This window comes from Papaver somniferum, chromosome 4, assembly GCF_003573695.1.
Source record: "Papaver somniferum cultivar HN1 chromosome 4, ASM357369v1, whole genome shotgun sequence".
Taxonomy (NCBI): Eukaryota; Viridiplantae; Streptophyta; class Magnoliopsida; order Ranunculales; family Papaveraceae; genus Papaver; species Papaver somniferum.
Window position 1 is genome coordinate 80,743,200 of NC_039361.1, and position 13,427 is coordinate 80,756,626.

Below are 13,427 nucleotides of genomic sequence, written 5' to 3' on the forward strand. Positions count from 1 at the left end.
GTTTTTGGCTAGTATCTTTAACCATTGTGTCATTTTAATTTTCTGATCCAGTTATGGCGGGTAATAAGACTATCAGGCAAATAGATGACATGAGTACTACCATTTTTATGCTTAGAGATGAGAAAAAATATCCCAGAGTTGAGATCAACAGTGGAGGTACCGAGGGTTGGCTTATCATATCAACACAACAGAGACACCGCAGTCACCGTATACCAATTTTGTTGAATTCCAGTGTCCAAATCCCTAACCCCACCTATCGATTAAATCTACTATTACAATAGTAACACAAAGTTGGTTTTGTATAGGAGTCTGTTTCTGGCTCCAACCCCACAGTCTTGTGGGAGTTTCCCAACATAGCACCGAGAGGAGTGAGAGAGAGATAGAACACACAATGAAATAAACTCTACATTGATAATCTTTCTGCATACTTCACAATAGAAAACTTACCTTTATATAGGTTGTAACTCAAAACCCTAGAATACTCTCATTATAGCACTACTAACAAAATCCTAATTTGTAGAAATTAAGTCACACATTTAATGTGTTTAGTATTTTCCTAAAGATTAGGACACTTAACAAACAACTATTCAAATTTCAAAATATTCAAAGATCAAACATAATTATTCCAAATCTAATATTTGAATTATAATTCCAATACCCTCCCGTAATTCAAATATTCTTCTTAAAATTTTATTATCTAACATCATTACCATGAATTAAAAAACACAAAGCATCACCATCATTATCAGTAACATCATCACTATCAGTAACATCTTGGATCGTTTGCCATCTTCATTGGTATCATCATTCTTAGCAGATCAACCTCAGCATCATTTCAACCAACCCAACATATTATGCAAATCAACAATCTGAAGCTTCATCATCATCATAGTATAACATTTTTCTTCATCACAATAATTTTTCTTTTCTCTCAAAATCAATCTTTGCACTCACAATAAAAAAAAATGAGAACCCTTTTTTCATAACAAATTACCTTCTGAAAATCACCCTTTTTTCACTAGATAAATCAAATCATTATTTTTTTTAAAACAAATTTTCTTGTAACTCTCCCTCAACTCAATTCTCTGCCCCAGCTCTAATACCATGTCGGAATTTCCCAACATATCACAAAGAGGAGTGAGAAAGAGATATATAACACAGGATGAAATAAAATCTACATTGATAATCTTTCTGTATATTTCACAATAGAAAACTAACCTTTATATAGGTTGTAACTCAAATCCTTAAAATACTCTCATTATCCCACTTCTAACAAAATCCTAATTTGTAGGAATTAAGTTACACATTTAAATGTATTTAGTATTTTGCTAACGACTAGGACACTTAACAAACAATTATTCAAATTTCAAAATATTCAAAGATCAAACAAAATTATTCAAAATCTAATATTTGAATTATAATTACAACAAGTACGATGGTTTATATCGAGATATTGGGCGAGCTGTTAGACGAAGAACAATACCCCCAGAGTACGGTGCAGGTATTAGTGATCACCAGAACGGACGGGTCCCCTCGTGCACAAAATTCAGTATTTCACGAAGTTGAAGGCGTTTTTGTTACGTTTCAAGTATGTCTCAGGAAATCCATGTTTATATTATGGGTTCTTTCCGACTGTCAAGCATGCGTATGTTTCCTTGAGGATGACAAATACGTGTTTACTCGTAAAAAGATGGCTGCCTTCGTATTGGTTATATGGAATCTCGTGAAAAAAATAAGGAAACTAATTGCTGATCATTTCTCTGGTGGGGGGAAATTTTTTCGTTTCTTCAACGCTTTCAGGGAGGAAACTTATGTGGTTGATTACTGCTCTAAAGTTTATAATGAGCAAGGTTACCTTATAAAAGAAAAATCAAAGGGCGAGTTAACTCCAACGTCTGGATATTTGGAGGATTCCGACAATGAAGGATTTATTAGATTCAAAAACAGTACCTATTGGTTCGATCGATGTTAGGGTTATCTGGATTTTAAATTTAAACTCTTCTCTTTTTGCTTAATTCTAAATTAGTACTCTTAGTATTTACTCTTAATTAGTATTAACAATCAGTACTCTTAAGTATTATTTTATGGATGTCTAGTTCCTATTAATTTGTTAATTTTATATTAAAACTAGTTTCTCTTTTGGTTTGCTTAATTTTTAATCAGTACTCTATTATTAATGTAAATGTTTTCTTCGAGATAATTAACATTTGATTTTATTTTTTGAAGGAACAGGTGCAGATGCTCCGAATCTCATATATTGATAAGATTTCTTACAAGAAACAAATATATCTTGATTGAAAAACGTGAACAAATACAAAATATATGTATCATAGAATACAACAAAAGTGCTAAATTCATGTAATTCGTTGAGGAAGTCGATTTTATTTAAGGGATGGTGTGAAGTTTCTGATTCCATCATTTGAATTGTTTGTTCTTCATTGTGAACAAGTTTATTTTCTTCTTTAAGATTTGATGCTCCCATAATAAAGGAGTAATATGCGCTGTTTATTGAAAACACGATCACATCCAGAAGCCATGGATATTCACGGTAATGTAGATCTACGTCAAGCTAATGTAATTCGTCCTCGAAGATGTCTTTGAAAAGATTGCAATAATCGATAGTTACGCCTTGAAGGCTATATGAAATTGTTATAAAAACATATAATGAGAAATCAAGATGACATACATAAGCCATCTGATTGATAGAAATATAAAAAGAACTCTAAATATTGTTGGAACAACAATTAGTTTTATTGAAAACTATACAAACTAGGAAAACAAACCTTAATCTGCCCAGAAGATCCAAAAAATCAGATTAAATCCGGAAAAATCAGGGTGAAAATGAAAAAAAAAAAGATGGAAGTTTTTTTTTTCCTTTGTTACAGTTTCTGGAGAAAGGGAAAGAAGATCTATCTAAGCAACTAACTGATCACATGTTTGTGACTCGGAGTTAATGTCTTGTGTGTTCATGAAAATGAAGATTAAGCTATTAAGCTCAAACCGGCTAGTTTCAGCTAACCATGTTGCACATAGTCTTTGTATACGGTTCGGTTATGGTCTCACCTAGCCAGAGTGTGTATCTTGCTTATGTAAATCATATTCAAAGTTTCATCTAATGGTGAATATTGATTGCTAGGTTCCAAAGTTATCTTAGCTTAAACCTAAATCAACCTATGCTTTGAATGTCTATAAAAGGGGAGTTCCAAGCAACTAGGATCTTAGAATCCTGACACTACTTTTTGGTGTGTCCTAGATGTAAGACCTTTAAGAAATTTTACTCCTTCGGGGAGGGATTAGGCAATAAGTACATATATTTGGTGTAAAGGCATGGTATATTATGTTGCTGGTTTCAACGGGTCTACTTGGATATTTAAAGGGTTTTTCTTTCCTTCTCGGTGGTTTTTTCATGATTATTTGAATAACCTCTTTCTCTTGGATCAGTCTGTTATCTTAAACACTTGGGTTGGTTTATTGAATTTCAGTTTGCACGTCTATTGGATATACCTCGACATAAGACCTTTAAACCATTTTACTCCTTCGACGAGGGTTGGACAATAAGAACATATATCAAGTACAGGTGTAGGTTGTATTATGTTGATGGTCACAAGGAGATTGCTTGGATGGAAAGAGTATGTGTTGGAATTTCTTCTTGGACTGTACCCTAGCTATACGGTCTCTGGCAATTGCAACTTTGTGGTTCTATCTTCAATTTCTCTTGGGTCTGATTATGTTACCGATGTTTGTTTTCTTAGCTGCAATTCTTTGGATTTACAACATTATTATTACTATCATTCTTCTGCTGAGAAGTGTGACATGTTTTCTTTAAGCCAGATCTCCTCGGAGGGCTTGGGACCGGTATGGCGTGAGTCGATATTCTTGTTGGTTGGAATTTTCTGTTACCTCCAAGTCGTCTGGGTATTTATTTACTCATGTGGTTTGACTTGTTCTCCTACAGTTGGTTTGTAGTTTTGGAAATCTTTTCAGTTATGGATAAAACCTTTTCGTTCCTTGATGTTTTACTCTCTCGTTCAATTACAGTTTGGAGTATTAATTAACATGTAGCTAGATATTTTCCTTTGTTGTCTTTTATTGTTCTTTTATTTTCTCAAGTCGTACTTATTCTTTCTGGCATGTTTATCTATACCAGCCTTGTACTCCTGGTTGGCTATCCCCACCAGTTGAGTCATACTGTTTGCCTTTTTTGAAAGCGTTTGCTTATTAAAAAAAAGAAAGAAAACTATATGTATTACATCTTTCATCGATTTCTTTAACTTGTTGTGCATCCATTAAGTCAGTGTCTGTTGTAAGAATTTTGTATTTGTGTCAGATTATCAGAAAATTTCTCTAGTAAATATAACTTTTTTGAAGTTCCTCATTCACGAGCTTTCAGTTAACTGATCCATGTTTTCTGGATAATCGTTGGTTCTCTACCAAGTCAACGATTTTCAAACCAACATCCACATATATATTACAATGAAATACAATTATGGGAAACGAAATTGCGAGAAGTGTAGAGAAGGTGAGAGAATCTTACCACCCGTATATTGGAATCTGATAGACTAGCGAACCAATTCAAAATACACACTCCAGGCGTCCTGGGTTTTGCAAACCCCATCAACTACACTCCAGCGAATGTCCAAGCGAATTCAAATTTCAGAAACCACTTACAGAGACTTATCAATCTATACTTCCACACCATGTCCCAGAGCGCATGCCTCTATCTCCGTCTAATTAATTGTTCTTGTTTTTGTTGAATGAATGATTTGATTAATATTTACACCAAAATATGTAGGTAGCTGGAGTTGATAATACATTTAGAAAGAAATTTGATCGAGAAGAGTATGAAGAACGAGCTCGCGAGCGAGAAAGACAGGTTCAAACATTTTTTTTCTTCTTCTTTTTTTCTAGGGTTTATTCTTCTTCTTCTCCGTTTGCTAATAAATTAAATTAATTTGTAATTTCTACGTTGTTTGTTGACCAGGAGGAGGAGGATAATCGGAAATCTAAGTGTAAGTGTTTCTGCATTCTGTGAATTTTGAATTCTACTTTTAATTTATATCAACCTAATGTTGTTGGTATGCTGCTGGGTTTGTAGTTAAAGGACCTCCAGTGCAAAGACAACCATTGAAACGCAGAGATTATGAAGTGGATCTCGATTCTAGACTGGGGAAAACTCAGGTTCATTACATTCCTTTTTTACTTCCACAGTACCTAACTTGTGAGTTCAAGCTTTTTGGCATCTTGGGTAAACTGTTGTCTCTGAATCTGTATCTTAACATGTAAGGAAGGTGTTAATTGGGTTGTTTGAAATTATGTCATTCGACGGGTTAGTGGTGGCATGTGATTCAGTGTTTGTTCAAAAATGAGCTTTTATAGCCATTGATTATTATACTTTAATAGAATTGACACCACATCACCTTTATTTATCAATGGCTGATAAATAAAATTTGATAGCCATTTGAGTTGTCTAAATTTTATGCCATTTGGATTAATGGTTGCATGTGATTCAGTCCAGCGTTTGCTGAATGATAAAACTGTGTGGAACTTTCGATTGGTATAGCCAAAGAGAATTGATTCCACATCCTTTCTAATTTTCAGAAGATGTATAGTTTGGGACTAACTCTTATGTTTGAATCGTGATTTTTCTTGGTAGTTTGTGCACTTGCTCAATACCATGTGTCCTGGAACAATCTGTGATTGGTTACTCTAGTTTAGCTCTTTACTCTTAGTTCATGACTCGAGACAGTTTTATTCTTGTTTTGCAGGTCGTTACTCCAATAGCACCTCTAAGTCAGCAGGTACATTCTTGTCCATATTTTTCTATAAAACTGACATCCTGGTTAGATTGTTAATTTCTTGGTTTTCGCAGAATATTCACTTCCCATGTTCTCTTATAGATTACTAGAAGCTCTTGAAGTTTCAAATCTACACTACCATGGCATATAATAACTAATCTTGATGAACTAATGAAAAATAAATCATTATCATTATCCGGGGTGCACCCTTGTTATGAGTCCTGATCGACACATTCTTTGAGATCAAACTCAAAAATGGCTCGTACTTTTCATTTTTCAATCATAATGTATAGACCTGCCTATCAGTGGTTATGACTAGAATCATGCAGTTTAAGTAGTTTGACTCGAGTTCTGTGTTGGTTTAGCTAGATAATAATATACGTTGCGACACATTTACTTAGAAATTTTGATGCTACATTTTCTTCTGCGCATACTATCGAAGAACTTATCATTTTTTTTCTACTTTTTCTTCTGCTATTGTGGATGAGAAATTATCATGCTTGCTAGCACAGTTGGTGTTATTTGCTGTGGATGTACCTTTGAACAGGGTTCAGTTGCCGCTAGTATCGCAGTTCGCTTCCCTACAAAAAATAAAAGCATGATATTTCTATTTTAGATAGCTGGTTTTGCAAAATCTTTGTTGGAGTAGTTCCTGTGTTCACGTCATATCTTTTCAAATAACGGTTGCTTGTTTGTTTTTTAGTCCGGATACTTCTGCTCAGTTTGTAAGTGTGTTGTAAAAGATTCCGCTAACTACTTGGACCACATAAATGGGAAAAAACGTAAGTGTCTTGCCTTATTCATGTTCATATTTCAACTTTGAGGATCTGTTCTTTTGGTATTTCTTACTATTCATCATGCTTTTAGATCAAAGAGCTTTGGGTATGTCAATGCGAGTAGAAAGGGCATCTCTTCAACAGGTATATAAATATATACTTCCCTTTTACCCACAAAAATATATCCAAGTTCTGGCAGTTGAGGTCTAAACTACCTTCCTGCCAAATAATATATTATATGCAGTAACAGGGAAGCCTCTTCCATGGTTGAACAGGTTCAAGAACGATTCGAAGCTCTGAAGAAACGTAAAGTTGAAGGAGTCTTTACAGAGCAAGGTAAAGACTGTTTATGTACATTATGGTGTGTTATTAGTGTTGTCGTGTGTGTTCAGTCTATATCCAATCTTAGAGCCTGAAGTCTTTTGTTCGTCAACTAGATAGAATTTTGTCAGCCTTGTAATCCTAGGGTTTTTTGATCTCAAATACCTGTTAATCTAGCAATAATAATTATTTTTAGTATGCTGGGATTTATCCTGGTTTTGCAGACCTAGATGAGCGGACCCAGAAGCAGCAACAAGAAGAGGAAGAGCGCAAGCGCCAGCGGCGAAAAAAGAAAAAAGAGAAGAAGGCAAGTAACTGAGGCACTTTTATAATCTTTGTTTATTGAGTTGTAACACGTAAAAAAGTATATAACTAATGCCTTCTTAAGCGCCATCATTTCCCCCCCTAGAGACTGCAATGCTTTTAAATCCGAATGGTTAATATTGCTGCTTTGATTTCTTGTATCATCAGAAAGAGAAGTCCAAAGAGGAAGAGTCTGAGGAAGTAGACCCGGATGTTGCAGCGCTGATGGGATTTGGAGGTTTTGGTTCATCTAAAAAAAGTGCTTGATTTATTTTTCTTATTTCTGGAAGAAAAATGGTATTTGATTGTGTATCTAGGAGGAAAATGAGTGAATACGTGGTAGTTACAAGTACATGTATATGACTAAACAATGTGGTCGGGCCACATCATTCAAGTTATCTTCATAATCCACAGTTATCTTCATCTTCTTCATTGAGTGTCTTTAATATTTTCATTATTTCTCTGCCCGGATCTTGATTTAGTTTCAGATCCCGGTGGATTAGTCTTAGTAGTATATATATTTAAATAAAACCAGAATTGCAGTACAGCGATTCCTCGTAGATATCTCTTTTATTTCTAGTGGATATGGCAAATTATTGCTGTGTTCCTTTCCTATACACTCTTAGAGCGGTTTATCTTAGAGCATCTCCAAGAGAGTGTAGATTTATTCATTGTTAGTGACACATAGGATTTTAGACTCCCGTTTGGCATAAATTCGTCTCCAACAGTAGGATCCTACAAGTTAGAAGGGACCAATTATTAAATATGAAGGTGTTCAAGAAAATGTTATCTACACCTCCACGTCATGTTTTTAACTAATTTTCTTTTAATTTTAAGGGTTGAAATTCTCACTGTTGGAGATGGTATTTTAGATATGAGGTCCTATATTTACTATATGTGTAGACCCCATAAATAAAAGGACTAAATTAAAAATCCACATAGAATTTTTTTGCACCTTCTCTTGGAGATGCTCTTAGCCTTATTGACATCTTTTGGTGGTGTTACACTACAAATGGTCACATCGTTAAGGGCGATTCAATTCGGAGAAGTATTGATCAATTTATATGCAGCGAAGATCAACAAATACTGGAATTGATCGTAAGAACTTGGGCATATCACTTCCTTATGGAAGCATCATATTTCTGTGATAATCAACAACCAAAATGATTTGAAACCATTAGAAAGAAACCAAATTCCTTATCGGAGTACAAATATGCAGTATTTTTTTCATATTAATCAAATTAGAGGCATCGGCCTCTTCCATAAAAAAAATAGAAAGGAAATAAAAATAAAAATGGCACATAGATTTTTTTTTCCAAAATAGTTTTATTAACTAACTTTTTATCTTAACATTTTACTTATTCTCAAAAAGGTAAAGCAATTACGGGGATTTAGAGGAGCAGGTATTTAATTTGAACACGCGTCAAAATATTAAAAAGGGCCACGTACAAAATATATGTGGCCGACCACATCATAATCGGAGCGTTTTAATACCCTTTCAGTCCAGTTTCAGTCAAATTCAAATTGGAATGAGAGCGGTTAATAATTTCATTTCAAATCCATAATCTGAAACCTAATGTCTAGGCGGTTAGTGGGATCAAGCTAACATAATAATTAGACACCCTTGATATCGCCGACCTTTCATTTGACCGTCTAATAAAATATCAAACGGTCAGTACACCAATATAAACCTGCCATGGGAATCATTACACTGAAACTGTTGGAGTATAATGTTTTTTTTTTTTTCTGATTTTGAATTTGAATTTTCCCGCTTAAATCTCTCTCTCTCTCTATAACTTCCTCATTTTATCTACTCTCGTCGGTTCCATTCTTCATCTCCTCTCTCTCTCATTCTCTGGAATCACCAAAGAAAAAAATCTCTCCTATCCATTCTCTCTCTTTAAAACATTTTCTCTATGGATTCAACAATTAAGGATCAGGCTGCAACTACTGGTGATTATTACCAATCTACGCCCAACTTTTTTTTCTTTCTATTTGTTCGACTTGTTTTGGTTTTTAATGTTTTCATTTTACAGGATCCACTCCAGGATCAAAGTTACGGTATACTTTAAGATCGGCTACTAAAGTGAAAGAGGAGACATTGACTACTACGCCATCTTCGAAGCGGTTTATTTCCTGAACTTCTTCTTTTTTACCACAATTTTGTGTTGGTTTTTTAGGGTTTGTGTAGTGATCACTATTCAGTAATTGGTTTGATCTATGTTTTACAGATCTGATTCATTTAGCATTTTCGGGTTTAATTTATAATGTGAGTTTCAGTTCGTGTTAATAGATAGTCCGAATTGGTAGAATTTTTAATTTGTGAAATTTGAGAATAGGGTTATATCATGGTTATCTCTGTATATTAAAGAGGCGGATTTCTATCTGCATTTGAGTTGAATTTGACAGACAACTTTCTATCTAGCAATTTGATGGATGGGGTTTAATGGTTGTGGACCTGTGGTTTCACCTTTATATTCAGGGTACACAGTATATGTTATTAGGTTGATCTTTGAACCTTGTTAGTTGGATACAATTCTATTAGAGTTAATATCAACTGTCCATGCCAATATATTGCGGTCACTTTTTTGTAGATTGTAGTTTTTTGCTGTAATACAGGATGGTACACATCTGATGCTTACCCATTGACGCCAAATTACATGTTGATAATAAGCCATAATCGATGTAGACTAAACCTTCAATTTTTATGGCACTTTCTTATGTTTAGACATATCCCTAAGAGTTATCTACAAATCATATTATCTGAAATGATCAAAAGCAAAGAATGGGTTGTTTCCGTTAGTACATGATAATTGTTCTGTATTTCTTTTGAACCAATGGGCAACGTCGTAATGCCACCTTGATTGTTGTGAATTATCTTCCTTTATTGTCTGTGAAATTGTTGTATCCAGTGCTTATCAGTTCTGATGTCCCTGCACCAGAATGTTTTGCTCACTACACTTTAGCAAATCGTAGATACACATTCATTAATGCTGCATATAATTAGGAAGTAATACAATTAGGAATTAGTGTACTTCCAGTGGGAGTTAGAGTTACTGATGCATTTTTCCTTTGGGTTCCTTTAGGGGCAGAGCTGCATCAAAAGGTTGTCAAAGTCTCAGTGGTCTCGAACTCTCTGCCAAAGATAAGGACAAGTCTGCGAAACCACCTCGTAGACTCTCTAATCCTACTAAGTCTACTGTCAGCCCATCCCCAAGATCAATTGGTACCGTAACACCAATAGCTGAAGCTAGAGGAAAAAGGTCAAATGTTAGTCAAGGAAAGGCTGGAACACCTGGTTCTGATGTTTCCAAGTCGCTGATCCAGCGAAAGTTCAACGTTCTGGCCTCAACATCGTATTGGCTTACGCAGATTAAACTCGCTGAATCTGTTGGGAAGCACATAATTTCAATAGGTTTCTTTAAACTAGCACTCGAGGCAGGATGTGAGGTACAATTTATTTTCATAACTAACGGGTATATTCATTTCATCTCTTATTATGAAGAAGGCAATAAATAATGAAGCAAAAGATTCCGGATTTTGAGTTTCTTGTGCCTCTGTTAAAAATTGCAGCCTCTTCAGCGGATGAGGGATGAACTGAAAGCATATGCACTGCGAAACAATCTTACTGAATTTGGAGATTCTGTTAACGAATTACTCAAAAGCTACAACATTTCTGAAGATTTGGAGCAATTACAAGTTTCCCAGACTTGTTCTCATGTACCTGAGGGAACTCAATCCACTGAAGAAGATGTTAGTAGCTGCACTTCTAGTGCAACTACTAAATCTAGAAAGCTTAAACCAAAATCCTTGAATTCAGAAAGCTTCAAGTCTTCTCCTATTGCAGATTCAACTAAGGAGGGCGCAAAGAAACAAATTCCTGTTAAGAACAAGGTATCATCGAATGACAGCCATATGAAACCTCAACGAGTTTCTAGTAGGCAAAAGGCTAACAAAGAAAGTGAAACTACTGAGGACAAGGAAAACAGTGATAACAAATCTGCTGATGAATTAGGTAATGCTGATGATTATTTTACTGTGTCCACAGGTCTTACATTTTGTGATTTTACACTAAAACACCAACTTTTTCTTTGTAACCTGCAGATCCAGTTGAAGTCTCCTCTGTTGAGGATAAAAAGCAAGACGACAAGGAAAATATGGTAGCATATGAATACTAAAAACATAAATTTGTATTCAGTTTTGAAATAAAGAAATGTACTAACTTAAATGTTGAACCTGTAGAGATTTATTCACACTAAATTTTGTTTAGGCTATTGTTGGTTATTCATTTGGTTTGATAATTATGCTCCATAGTATTGCTTCTTCATCTATTAACCTTTTTTATTTTTTATATCGCAGGCCCAGCAGATGGAAGAGATTAGCTTGACTGAAGTGTAGAATAAGTGAATACAAGAGAACTGGCTCAGTTGCATATGGGAAAATGTTCTGTTTACTTAAGTTATTATCGTTTCTTTTTATATCCTTTCTTGTAGAAAGTGTTTTTTCTATATTTATTCTAAAGTTTAGTGTGTCATAGACTCATAGAGGATTTTAGGTCCAACTCTTTTCCTTTTCTTTTGAACTCGTGCAGTATGTTTGATATATATTGGGATGGATTATATATGGTATTCACTTGTCTACACAAAATTGGTCAAAAAGATCAAAACAAATAATTCCTGGGTGAAATAGATTTCTAGCTTTTGATACTGTTTATATGGACAAAAATCAGAAATATACTATTCAATTAGCCAATTTGGATATTTCACACATGATTTTGTTTATTTATTAACTGGAATAGTCCATTATGCCCTTGTTCTTTAAAAATACTATTATTAACCATACTACTACTAACATATACGGACGTACTCTGAACGGGAAGCGTGAATTGACTAGTTAGTGTGTCTACCCTTGTAGATCAACAACAACATTTTACGACAAATACAAACACATCATCGGAAGATGAGAAATACACGAATGACGACATAATATGCTTTAAAAAAAAGTACATGCTGCTTATTGTAATTAAATGCAAAGATCACTTGATATCACGTCACATTAGCTGCAGCTAGCTTTTCACCTAGTGAAATATTATTCACTGGCCTATTGTGAATAACGAAGAACCAAGAGCAGCAGTTGATAGAGTACGTTCACTACAACACCAAGTGCACACATAAATAGTTTCACCATCATAACTCATGAATTTGAACATCTCCCTTGCAACCGTAAGAATCCACCACCCACATCTTTCTTTACAACCATCTTGACAACGACTACAATTCCATGGGTGGATAACTAGTGTGGGAAAAGAGAAATCTGTGTTCCCAGCTTGACATTCCTGTGTAATGGTTGGTGGTGGAGTTGGGAGAAATTTCCCGCAACATCCCTCACATACCGATTCCCTATTAACTCCAGGACGATCCCACCAGTTGGGCTCTATGGTTGACACTGGTCTGTCCTGCAACTTACATTTGCGTTCAATTTCTTTTGGACAAAAGTTGCAGTTCGAATCAGAAGTAGTTACGTTAGTGACTACATAAGCTTCACCAAGGCTACATGATGAAATGGCTGCCACCTCTGAAACACCAAATCCAGGTTGTTATGCAATAACAAATTCAAAAAAGTAAAACAAAGAATGATTCAGTAATAGTGATCAAGTAATAACATCAAGAAATAAAAAGGTTAATGGAAAAACAAGAAGAACTATCTGTACAAATACAATCGCTTCAAACTGGAATAATAAAACAAAAATAGATTACTGTACCTGAGCAAGCAGATAGGGAAATGAGTAATAAAACAAGATAAGAACCAGCAACAATAAAATATGAGGACCTCTCGGTTATTGCCATCTTCTTCACAACGAAACAATGAACACACTTTCTTGTGCTTATTGAATCCTATGAAAGCCATCAAAACCTTCCTTTAGTTTCTTTTAATTTGTTCCGGTTGGAGCAACTGCAACCGATCAAAACCCTTCCTCATAAACTCAACATAAATTCAATTATGGCTGCAACTTTTCTTGACATTATTCTTCAGTCATCCAAAAACTAGCACCGCATTTCCTAGTTTTCATCATTCTGAACCAAAAACCATAAGCTAAAAGCAATAACATATGTATGTCTAAACTCTAAACCAAAATTATATACTAACAAATATACATGCAAGCGGTAAGCGCTATTTTACAGCAAGTGAATGTAACAAAGACTGAAATTGTGAATCTCATTTGTAGCGGCAG

The 13,427-nt window shown here is 34.8% G+C and overlaps 2 protein-coding genes across 2 annotated transcripts; both read left to right on the forward strand.

Moving 5' to 3' along the window:
- The first annotated feature begins 4,248 nt into the window (after window positions 1-4,248).
- On the forward strand, window positions 4,249-7,627 carry LOC113276000 (zinc finger matrin-type protein 2-like). The gene is made up of 10 exons (XM_026525592.1): window positions 4,249-4,519; window positions 4,793-4,873; window positions 4,982-5,009; window positions 5,096-5,178; window positions 5,766-5,798; window positions 6,499-6,577; window positions 6,663-6,715; window positions 6,847-6,907; window positions 7,117-7,199; window positions 7,364-7,627. The coding sequence occupies exons 1-10, from the start codon at window positions 4,487-4,489 to the stop codon at window positions 7,460-7,462; spliced, it is 633 nt and encodes a 210-aa protein (XP_026381377.1). The 5' UTR covers window positions 4,249-4,486; the 3' UTR covers window positions 7,463-7,627.
- Window positions 7,628-9,025: 1,398 nt separating this feature from the next.
- Window positions 9,026-11,811, forward strand: LOC113275999. Its single transcript, XM_026525591.1, has 6 exons — window positions 9,026-9,148; window positions 9,232-9,322; window positions 10,282-10,645; window positions 10,769-11,210; window positions 11,300-11,355; window positions 11,555-11,811. Exons 1-6 carry the CDS (start codon window positions 9,112-9,114, stop codon window positions 11,591-11,593), a joined length of 1,029 nt encoding a protein of 342 aa, XP_026381376.1. The 5' UTR covers window positions 9,026-9,111; the 3' UTR covers window positions 11,594-11,811.
- Window positions 11,812-13,427: the final 1,616 nt, after the last annotated feature.